Genomic DNA, 12,146 nt, shown 5'->3' with positions numbered 1-12,146 from the left:
TCAGAGGTTGTTACATTGGTCAATGCTAAAAAAACATTTCCATTAACATGGAAAGTTCTGTTGGATAGTGCTGATGCAGAGACTCCTGCTAGGAAGAGCTAGATAGTGCTAAGCAGGATGGCTTATTTCTCTCATAAGATCTTGCAGTTTATTCAGATGTAGGAAAATCATAAAGATTTCACAGCTTATTCTGGCTGATTCTCTGAGCAGCCTTTTGACTGAAGTCATCAGCATCCAATCCTAACAAATCTACAATTTCTATCTCTGAGCAAATTGTTAAAGAAAGAGCAGAAAGGGTGGGTCAAGCTATCAGATTCAACACTCGGAGCTTTGTGAAAGATGATTGAAAGTACCTAACTGATACCTTATCTTTTATGTTATTAGGCCTCCAGACAGTTCCAGTCAATTCTGCAAGAAAGACAATCACTCCCTGCTTGGGAAGAAAGAGAAACCATTCTTAAATTGTTGAGTGAGCACCAAGTGCTTGTTATAAGTGGTATGACTGGGTAAGAATGCAATTTATTTGTAATGCAACTTTCATCCATGAATATGGTATGTACCCTGGTTACCATAACCAGTTCTACTTGTAAAAAACTAGTAGCTGTTATTATTTGTGGTTTTTCTGGTCAGATATGAAATAACATTTCACAGAACATAATATTGCGTATCTGCAGCCAACAGACCTAAATTACAAAAAAAAACAAAAACAAAACTCAGAAATCCATCCAGGAATTTACAGACATTGTACTCCTCTGCCTTGAGACAATTTTTTTTAAAGATTTTATTTATTTGACAGAGAGAGACACAGTGAGAGAGGGAACACAAGCAGGACAAGTGGGAGAGGGAGGGAGAAGCAGGCTTCCCGCTGAGCAGGGATCCCAGGACCCTGGGACCATGACCTGAGCCGAAGGCAGATGCTTAACGACTGAGCCACCCAGGTGCCCCTGCCTTGAGACAATTTTAAGGCAAAAGGTCTAACTGAATACTTTTTTTTGGTAAGACTTTTTTTTTTAAATATTTATTTGAGAGAGAGAAAGCATGTGAGCACACAGTGGGAGGGGCAGAGGGAGAGGAGAGAACATCTTAAACACAGAGCCCAACATGGGGCTCAATCTCACAATCCTGAGATAAGTACCTGAATTGAAACCAAGAGTTAGACACTTAACTGATGGCACCACCCAGGTGCCCCTTACTGAACGCTTTTAACAGGCCCATTTTTTAATGTAAAGGATAGTTCCAGAACATACATAAATACATATATTTATTTATTTATTTTAAAAGATTGGGATGCCCGGGTGGCTCAGTCAGTTAAACATCTGCCTTTGGCTCAGGTCATGAGCCTGCTTCTCCCTCAGCCTGCTGCTCCCCCTGCTTGTGTGCTCTCTCTCTCTCTCTCTCTCTCACAAATAAATAAGTAAAATCTTAAAAAAAAAAAAAAGATTTATTTGAGAGAGAGAGAGCACATGTGTGCATGCAAGCTGGGGGAGGGGCAGAGGGAGAGTGAGAGAGAATTCTCAAGCTGATGCCTCCCCACTGAGCATGGGGCCCAATGGGGGGCCTCAATCCCAGGACCCTGAGATCATGACCTGAGCTGAAATCAAGAGCCGGCTATTTAACCAGCTGAGCCACTCAGGCACCCCTCTAGAACATTTAACTTGGAAATTTTCCTCTTCTAAATTTATTCTGATTTCCTTACAGCTTTTATTTGTTCTTTTAAGAACAACTTAGGGCATGTTATTTTTCCTATTTCACGCTTTTCATATGTTATCCAAACTTATTTAACAGGGACAGGTTCTAGGCTTACTTTCGTTCTATATTCAAAGGTATTCAACCTAATAATTACATTTGTGCCCAGATTCACTGGATACAGTAGTAATTGGAGATCTTCCAGTTTCTTATCTTTTTAACCTCAGTCCACTTGTAGCCAAATCAGTAAGATAATACATAAAATCATAAAAGAATACTCCCATTTCTTTAGGATTCAAATACAGAGTTCATATTCCTAGAGGTGTTTACAGAACTTAATCTAATGTCTGCTCAATTGTCCCAATTTTATAAATGATACTATTATATGAGTGTCATGTTAATCCAAGTGCAAATTCCTAGCAGTTATGAGCTATAGGTAACAAGTCAGTAGGTCAGTTTAGAAGATAAATAAAGCTGAACAAGTTCTATTATAATTAGCTTTCTCACTTCCCTCATTGCACATGGTTCCTTTTTTTTGTTAATTAGCACTTGAAAACTCTCATTTTAGGACTTATTTGTTTTGACATACAGATGTGGGAAAACTACACAGATTCCTCAGTTTATCCTGGATGATTCTCTGAATGGACCACCTGAGAAAGTGGCTAACATCATCTGTACCCAACCCCGACGAATCTCGGCAATATCTGTTGCTGAACGTGTTGCTAAAGAAAGGACAGAAAGAGTGGGTCTGACTGTGGGGTACCAGATCCGGCTAGAAAGTGTCAAGGTTTGTATACTCTGCTTATTTCCTGATAACAGAAATTTTGTTTTCAAGTATAAAGAGTTCTTGGAGTCTAGAGACTCATGGGCAAGTTGGGATACATACTTCAGTACGGCTGAAGACCTTTTAGAAATATTTTGGTATAAGAATTCTTGTGTGGGTATACTTCATTTCCTCTATAAAGACCTTTTATTCTTCATTGGCAGAAATGACCTAGTAAGTGCTGTTTTACTCTTAAACCTGGGACTTAATCCATTTAACCAAATAAGGAATGGACAAATGCAGAATTGAGTTCATCACTCGCTGTTGTTTTTATGTTTTATAATAAGTTTTTAATGCTTTTTATGAGTCTTAAACTTAAAATTTTGATATGAAGTAGAAAAGCTTTTACTGTTGTTGCCAGCAAGAAACTATGCATTTAGTGTGGTTTCATATTTAATGCAACGCTGATATTTTCAAGATTCTTTGTCCCTATCCATTCAAAATGGCTTTGCCATATTGGCTTTGAAAGTGTTTCCTTTTTGCAAAAATTCCATGAATGCTTTCTGTGCCCTTTTCTGTGTAAGTCCTCAGCTACCAGACTGTTATACTGCACCACAGGCGTGCTGCTGAGAAGGCTGGAAGGAGACATAGCTCTCCAAGGAGTCACCCATATCATTGTTGATGAAGTCCATGAGAGGACAGAAGAAAGGTAAACCAAAGATTTTCTAAACAAATAGCCACACACATGAAGTGAAGGCATGGCTGAAATAATTTTGTTCTGTTTCCGGTTCAATTTCATAGAGCTAGAGAGGAAGGCCCAAGTTAGAGAAGAGGAACTGCTTTCCTGATCTACAGGGTCTACAATACTAGGAATGCTAGGAGGGCATATGTTCATCACTAGAGGAGTCATCCTGTTAGATGGACATCTTCTACCAGGAGATATTTAACACCCTCCTGGGCCTCATGCTGAGCTGGGCACTGTACTTAGTAGGAATAACAGGTGTAACCGATGCTATAGTTGATAGATGGGTCAGTGTGTGCTTCCTTCTTTGTTCATTTGGTCATTCAGTCCTGACAGTCATTCATACATTTACTGAGACTGTCTTAAGTGCCACATGATCTTTTAATTGCTGGGTATACTATAGCAAACAAGCATATGTAGTTCTCCTTTTTCTCATGGTCTGCTAGGAAAAACAAATAATGAACAAATAAATAAATAAATAAAGACTTACGAATTGGAATAAGTACTGGGAAGGAATAAATAGGATCCTGTGTTTTGGGGAGAGGGATCCCTGAGATGGTCAGAGCTGATATCTCTCAAGAGATGATGATTAAATTAAAATCTGAAGTATGAGAAGGCATCCCATGTGACAGATGGAGGCAAGGCCAGCATTTGCAGACTGCAGTGGGAAAGGGCAACATGAGCCCAGAAAGTGGAGGAAGGCCTGTGCAGCTCGTTGTCGTAAACAAGGAGAAAAGTGGCAGGTAGAAAAGGCAGGAGCCAGATCTTCCAGGGCCTTGTATACCCTGGACAATAAAACATTCAGAATTTATTTTAATGGAATTAGAAGTCATTAAAGGTTGGGATATAAAATCAAAATCTTCAATATTTTAAAAGGAAGGACCAAGTAAATAGATGACATTAATCATAGTTTGTCATAGTTTGTGGATCATTTTCTAGAACAACGACAACAACAAAAAACTAATGGGGAAAAAAAAGACAATCTTGTAAAAAATATGAGACTTTCCCAAAAAGGACTATACTATTATAAATATTTTGAGAACAAAGTCTAAGTAAAGTTGGCAGATTGACAAAGCAGCAGAAAATAGCTAATAGCAAAATTTTAAAAAGAAAAAAACAAACATGAAAAGAGTCTCCAACTATTGCTGATAAAAAGTTTTTAAACACTGAACAGGGAAGACATATGACTAGAAGACTATTTGTTCAAAGAAATAAATACATTGATACACTAGTAAATAGGAAATATGAAGTAATTAGAAACTAAAGAAAAGCAGACTTGCATATAAAAAGAATAGATCAAAATAAAAAGAAATAATTCCTAGAACACAATATTAAACTTTATTTAATTTTTTTAAAGGTTTTATTTATTTATTTGACAGAAAGAGAGCAGAAGCAGGGGGAGGGGCAGGCAGAGGAAGAAACAGACTCCTCACTGAGCAGGGAGCCTAACTCAGAACTTGATCCCAGGACCCTGGGATCATGACCGAGCCGAAGGCAGACGCTTAACCGACTGAGCCACCCAGGTGCCCTTTTTTTTTTTTTTTAAGATTTTATTTATTTATTTGTCAGCACACAAGCAGGGGGAGCGGCAGGCAGAGGGAGAAGCAGGCTCCCTATTGAGCAGGGAGCCTGCCATGGAACTCAATCCCAGGACCCTGGGATCAACTTTTGATGTATTTTGAGCAATGAATGTGAAAACCTATGTAAAAAACAAAACTGTAAGTCTCAGAGAAAGATGTGTCGTGATCCTAGATGTGAAGACTTAAAAAGATATCCCCCAAATAAACTAAAATCAGTGTCGTACCAATCAAAATACTAACAGGATCTATCATTGCATTTAGTGATTCTACTTCTTGATATCTACATGTACATAATGAAGAATATACAAAGATTTTCATGACTGCATTGTTTATAATAGTAAAACAATGGAAACTACTTAAATGTTCATCACCAAAAAGTGGTTAACTACACAAAATCACCCATTCTGTGGAATAACATGAGGCAGATAAAAGGAATAAAGTAGAGCTTTAGATACTGACATGAAAACATCTCTAAGACATAGTGAAAAAAACCCAAGTTGTAGAATAATATGTGCTGATACGAACAGTATCCTCACTGGTCTCCCTGCTTCAGCCCAACCCCATGCAATCTATTCTCAATAGAGCAGACCAACAGTTCTATTCAAATATAAATCTTACTATGCCATTCTTCTGCTCATCATCCTCTGATGACTTATTAAAGTCCTCACCAAGTTAGGCCCTCCGTGACATGATCTGCATCACCACCGCTCATCTCCTGCTGCTCTCCCCTTATTCAGTCACTCTAGCCACAGTGTCCTCCTTGCTGTCCTTGAAGCATGTACCTCGGGTCCTTTGCACATGTTATTAATCTGCCAATTATGGGATTCTCCCACACATTCACAGTAGCTCCCTCACTTCCTTCAAGTCTTTACTCAAAGATACCTTTTCAGCTAGGCCTGCCCTGGCTGAAAAATAAATAAATAAATAAATAAATAAATATATATATATATATATTAATATTAATAAATAGAATCTTTAAAAAATACATCAGAAGTTAATTCATTTTTATGTATTGAATTTGTTTGATCGTCAGGTGTTTCTTTTATTTCCTTTAGTGACTTCTTGCTGCTAGTCTTGAAGGACATTGTGTTGCAGAGACCAACTCTTCAAGTTATTCTAATGAGTGCAACTTTAAATGCTGAGCTCTTTTCAGAATATTTCAGTTCCTGCCCAGTTATTACTATACCAGGTGATTAAAATGCATCCTTAAATATGCATTGTTCTGATAAGCAAATATAATTATTTTTAAAGTTAATTTGAGATATAAAATAACAGGTATTTATACCTATTTTCTAGAAAAGTGATTCATTTATAACAAATAAAATTATGACCATATAATGAAATAAATAAAGAAGTAACATTATATCCATTTGCTAAGAGATCTCAGTTTTATATGTGCTCTTTTAAAAAGTCTAGGTTATTAGGGTTTCTAGCATTCCATTGTGTTTAACATCAAAATGTGAGTTAATAATGGTAATCTGTCATAAAGAGGAAAGTTGTCTCTGTGTATAAGCATATTGGTTCACTGCTGGATTCAGCTAACTTTCTGGGCATTGGTCTACTCTGGGAGAAAGTGAAGGTGAATAGTCTATGTCTTCTGGTGTTTTCACAGTCTCATTGTGGGATTAATTTATTACCTTGGGCTTTGCTCTATCTTTCTGCGATTGATTGCCAAAGGAACAATTTGGGGACAATTTTGACAAATAATCGCACTATTTCTTCTAGTTGTTGAATGGTTCAAAGTTCCCTGAGGCAGAGAAGGGGACGGTGAGAAAAGTGTAACAGGTTTAAGAAAAAAAGAGAGAGAGGTTTAAAAGTGTTATAAACGAGCATCTCTCCACCTATGCACTTCTGGGTTTTTTTACAAACTGGAATCTATATCCCTTCTAATTTCAATTATCAGAAGCTTTTGTTTCCTTTTTTTTTTGTAAGATTTTATTTATTTATTTGATAGAGAGAGAAACAGCAAAAGAGGAAACACAAGCAGGGGGAGTGGGGGAGGGGAGAACCAGGCTTCCCGCTGAGGAGTGAGCCCGATGCAGAGCTGGATCCCAGGACCCTGGGATCATGACCTGAGCTGAAGGCAGACACTTAACTAGCTGAGCCACCCAGGCACCCCAACCTTTTGTTTTTCTTTTTTGATATTTTTAAGACTACAGACCAAACCATCCCTTATTGTGCCAGGCTTTGTTTTAAGAGAATTTTACATATGCCAACTGTTTATTTCAAGATAGTTGAACAGGTATTCTGAGGCTTTTTTCTTTTAATTTCTTGTTCTTCTAGGTCGCACATTTCCTGTTGATCAGTTTTTTCTGGAAGATGCAATTGCTGTGACAAGGTAAGGAAGACATTAATGAAGGTTTGGTGAAAGTCTTTGAAAGAATTACCATTTTATCTCTGTGCCAGCATTTTAATAGATGTGTTCATTTTTCTTTAATTTTTCTGCTTGAGTATTTTGTTTTCCCCTTTCAGCAAATATTATACAAATTATTTGCAATTCACAGACAATATTATATATTGTCAGTAGTGGCTGGAACCCTAATGTAAACTATAGGCTTTGGGTGTTCATGATGTACCACTGTTGGTTCATCAGTTATAATAATTATACCACTCTGGTGGGGGGATATTGATAATGAGGGAAGCTGTGCATATGTGGGGAGTGGGGGTATCGGGAAATCTCTGTACCTTCTGCTCAATATTGCTGTGAACTAAAACTGCTCTGAAGAATGAAGTCTATTAAAAAAAAATGATGAAGGACCAAATATACGGAAAATTTAATAAGAAAAAGACCAGGGACGCCTGGGTGGCTTAGTCATTAAGCATCTGCCTTCAGCTCAGGTCATGATCCCAGGATCCTGGGATGGAGCCCCGCATCAGGCTCCCTGCTCGGCAGGAAGCTTACTTCTCCCTCTCCCACTCCCCCTGCTTGTGTTCCCTCTCTCGATCTCCCTCTGCCAAATAAATAAATAAAATCTTAAAAAAAAGAAAGAAAGAAAAAAGACCACTTCTGCTGATAGACTGCCAGTATATAAATCCCTCTACTTACTAGGGGCATCTGGCTGGCTCAGTTGGAGGAGCATGTGACTCTTGATCTTAGGGTTGTGAGTTTGAGCACGTTGGGAATAGAGATTACTTAAATAGATAACTTTTTTTAAAAGATTTATTTTTTTGACAGAGACACAGTGAGAGGGGAAACGCAAGCAGGGGAAGTGGCAGAGGGAGAACAGGCTTCCCGCTGAGCAGGGAGCCCGATGCGGGGCTTGATCCCAGGACTCTGGGATCATGACCTGAGCCGAAGGCAGTTGCTTAGCCGACTGAGCCACCCAGGCACCCCTAAATCGATAATTTAAAAAAAGAAAATCCTTCTACCTACTGACTGTAACATTGAGAAGTAGCTTAATCTCTGTGACTCAGTTTCATCATACATAAATGGTCATATTATTAATAGCTGCTTCACAGGGTTGTTATGAGGAGTAATTAATCAATTAATTCTTGGAGTTAATAGGTGCAAAGTGCCTAGAACTGAGCCTGGTGCATAGCAGATGCTTTATAAAAGTTAGCTATTATCATCATCATCATCCTGCAAGCCTCAGGGAACTTGCAGTGTAGTGTGAATATTAAGATGTCTGTAATTTCAGAAATGGGCAGAAAATGGTCATTTCCACTGAAATCATTTTTCTCCTTTGAAAGCCCTGATTCCTGGGCGCCTGGGTGGCTCAGATGGTTAAGCGTCTGCCTTCGGCTCAGGTCATGATCCCAGGGTCCTGGGATCGAGTCCCGCATCGGGTTCCCTGCTGGGCGGGGAGCCTGCTTCTCCCTCTGCCTCTGCCTCTCTCTCTGTCTGACTCTCATGAATGAATAAATAAAACATTTAAAAAAAAAAAAAAAGCCCTGATTCCTCTTCCCACTCTTTGACCTTGAAGAGTCCCCATGGTGTTGTCCTTGCATTATTCCTTCTCACTGTTAAACTCTTTCATCCCTCTGTTAGATTCATGTGATTTCAGATGTCACCTCTGTGCCAAGAATTCCCAGATCATCATCTTCATTCCTGACCTCTGAGTTCCAGAAGTAAAATACCCTTGATGTCTGGCACCTGAATTCAATTCAGAAGTTTTCTCCTTCACCCTGCCCCTTCCATTTCTAATAAGCCCCACTCCCGATTCTCTGTTTATTTAATGGTACAATATTGTCAAGCTAAAAACCCAAAACCAGTGACTCTCAAACTTTAGTGAGCAATAAGCAAACGTAGGGAGCTTATTACAATTGTTATTCTCTGGGCCCCATCCCACTTCCACTGAATGTGAATCTCTGGGGAAATTAATCTTTCAACTAGTTTCCTGGTCTTTATTCTCTCACTTTCAAACTCAGACTCACTGCCTCCGGAATGATCTTGAGACAGAAGCAAAAGCATCCCAGTGTGTTCCCTCCCAGAAATAGGGTCCAGCCAGCAGAACCCTGGACTGGTGGAAGAGTAGCACATGAATTGGGCAGAAGCAGAGCAACATTCTGCAGAATGAGCATATAAATTGGTGAAAATTTTCATTTCTCGCCAACAGACCCACATACACACAGACCCATTCCTTTGTCTTCTTTCCTCAGGTATGTGTTACAGGATGGGAGCCCATATATGCGCTCCATGAAGCAGATGACAAAGGAGAAGCTGAAAGCAAGGCGCAGCAGAACTGCATTTGAAGAAGTAGAGGAAGACCTGAGGCTCTCTCTTCACCTCCAGTCCCAGGATTCTGTCAAAGATGCAGTGCCAGATCAACAGTTAGATTTCAAGCAGCTCCTGGCCCGCTATAAAGGTAACGCATTTCCTGGGGGAATATTACAGTTATGCCAAAGATAACCAGTGATCCAGAGGAAGAAAAACGTGGCTCTTGTCTCATAGCTACATTGTCTTAATTCATCAGAACAGCCTTTGACTTAGAAGAATAGCAGTTCCAAAAAAAAAAAGAAGAAAAATAGCAGTTCCAACACATATTAGATGTAATTGTTACTGTATTTACCAGTAGGTTTTTTTGATTATAAAAGATGTGTATATTATAGAAAAATTGGGAAATAGTGAAGTATAAATATATTCTTCACTATTTTATAACTTTATTTTGATATGATTGTAAATTCAAAATTAAAGTTGGCAGGACTACACAATAAACTCTCCTATATCCTTTACCCCAATTCACCGATTATTAGTATTTTGCTTCATTTGCTTTATCATTTGGTCGCGCATGTGTATATTTCTTTCCTGAACCTTTTGAGTAAGTTGCAGATATGATGTCCCCTAATCCCTAATATTTTAATATGTATTTCTTAAAAGCGTAAACACCAGACATGATCAAAATGAAGATATGGAACTGGTATAATACTATTATTTGATCCATAGTCAATATTCTAACTTTGCCAATTATCTAAAATATGTTCTTTTTTTTAAAGGCTAACCACACCTTTTTTTTTTTTAAGATTTTATTTATTTATTTGACGGAGAGAGACATAGCGAGAGAAGGAACACAGCAGGGTGAGTGGGAGAGGGAGAAGAAGGCTTCCCGCCGAGCAGGGAGCAGGGACCCCGATGCGGGGCTCAATCCCAGGACCCTGGGATCATGACCCGAGCTGAAGGCAAACGCTTAACGACTGAGCCACCCAGGCACCCCTAAAAAATGTTCTTTATTGCTATTTTTTTCTAGTCCAGAATCCAACCCACAATTACATATTGCATTCGTTGTTATGTGTCTTTAGTTTCTTTTGATCTGGAAAAACTCCCCAGCCTGTATTTTTCTTTTAAGATCCTGAAGTTTTTGGAGTTTGGGCCAGTTATTTTGTAGAATGTCCCTCCATTTGGTTTTGTCTAATGTTTCCCCATGATTAAATTTAGGTTAGAAAACCTAACCTTTTGGGTTTCGTTTTTGGTTAGAAAACCACAGAAACAATTTTGCGTCCTTCTCGGTACATCATATCAGGAGGCATAGGATGTTGGTTTGCCCCATTATTGGCGGTGTTATTTTTGATCACTTGGTTAGGGTGATGTCAGCTAGGTGTCTCCCCTGTGTGGTTACTGTTTGTTCCCTTTATAGTTAATAAGTCATTTGTGGAGAGATATTTGAGACTATTTAAATATCCTATAATATCCTCAAAATTTTATCCACTAGTTTTAGCATTACTCGTGGGCTTTTCAAATAACATCTTTTGTGGGGCCACCCTGTGCTGAGCATTTTTATATATGTTGTTAGGTGCTCCCCTCCTCCTGTGCCAGACCCCACCTAACTGTTCTTTGTTCCTAGATAGTCTTCTATACAGATAAGCTGGGCTGAACACATGGAAACACCAAGGGTACTACTTCTGCTTTCAGAGACAGGTCTCAGCTGCCCTTCCTGCTCTCTTCCCTGGACTGCCACCCCACTCCTCTTAGCCTTTTGAGGGGGGAGGGTATTTACCTTTCAAGGAGTAAGAGCCTCTAATTCCCTGTTATTGCTTCTATGGGAGAAGAGACAAGTGAGTTTTCCTTTTTCTCCTTCCTCTGAAGACTATATTCCCAGTCCTGCATGGGCAATGGTAATCATCCAGGAATTAAGGTATTAGCTAGCATTCTGCTGTTTAGGAAGATATGCATAGCTCCTAAACATTATTTCACTTAACCTTCCCAACATCCTGAGAAGTAAGGTTGAGAGCATAGTCTTGCATCAGATAGACCTGGGCTCAACTCGCTCACTCAGAGTTCCTTGAGCAAGTTCCTTGTCCTCTCCATACCTGTTTCCTTAGCAATAAAATGGAGTTGTTTAGGAATTAAATAATACAAATCCATAGCACAGTGCCCAGCTAGTGAGTGCACATTTGTAATTCTAATTAAACTATGCCTGAGTCCAAAATTTGTGTTCTTTCTGTACATCACACCAGCTGCTAATTCCCATTTCCTTATTCTATTAAATTATTTCAGAAATTTCAGAATTTTCTTTAAAAATTATGACTGGGGGCTCCAGTCATTAAGCGTCTGCCTTTGGCTCAGGTCATGATCCCAGAGTCCTGGGATCGAGCCCCACATCGGGCTCCCCGCTCCGCAGGAAGCCTGCTTCTCCCTCTCCCACTCCCCCTGCTTGTGTTCCCTCTCTTGCTGTCTCTCTCTCTCTGTCAAATAAATAAATATAATCTTTAAAAAAATAAAAATTATGACTGGATGGGACGCCTGGGTGGGTCAGTAGGCTAAGCATCCAACCCTTGATTTTAGTTCAAGTCATGATCTCAGGGTTGTGAGACTGAGTTTCATGCCGGGCTCTACACTCAGTGTGGAGGCTGCTTGAGATTCTCCTTCCCTCTCCCTCTGTCCCTCCCCCCACTTGTGCTCTCTATCTCTCTCTAAAATAAATAAATAAAATCTTTTAAA

The 12,146-nt window shown here is 39.2% G+C and overlaps 1 protein-coding gene across 3 annotated transcripts in view; it reads left to right on the top strand.

Moving 5' to 3' along the window:
- Nucleotides 1-12,146, top strand: part of DHX57 (DExH-box helicase 57) — a 58,089-nt gene that overhangs the window by 19,238 nt on the left and 26,705 nt on the right. For all 3 annotated transcript variants that reach the window (XM_028117199.2, XM_028117200.2, XM_028117198.2), the window contains 6 exons: nucleotides 385-506; nucleotides 2,278-2,473; nucleotides 3,034-3,158; nucleotides 5,827-5,960; nucleotides 7,055-7,109; nucleotides 9,371-9,576. In XM_028117199.2, coding sequence (XP_027973000.1) covers nucleotides 385-506; nucleotides 2,278-2,473; nucleotides 3,034-3,158; nucleotides 5,827-5,960; nucleotides 7,055-7,109; nucleotides 9,371-9,576 — 838 coding nt within the window. The remainder of the gene's footprint in view (nucleotides 1-384; nucleotides 507-2,277; nucleotides 2,474-3,033; nucleotides 3,159-5,826; nucleotides 5,961-7,054; nucleotides 7,110-9,370; nucleotides 9,577-12,146) is intronic.

This window comes from Eumetopias jubatus, unplaced genomic scaffold (assembly GCF_037043125.1).
Source record: "Eumetopias jubatus isolate StellerSeaLion01/CBP00866 unplaced genomic scaffold, mEumJub1_p1.0 scaffold_9, whole genome shotgun sequence".
In the NCBI taxonomy this organism is placed as follows: domain Eukaryota; kingdom Metazoa; phylum Chordata; class Mammalia; order Carnivora; family Otariidae; genus Eumetopias; species Eumetopias jubatus.
Note: the sequence above shows the minus strand (reverse complement) of the source record. Positions and strands in the feature narration are given on the sequence as shown.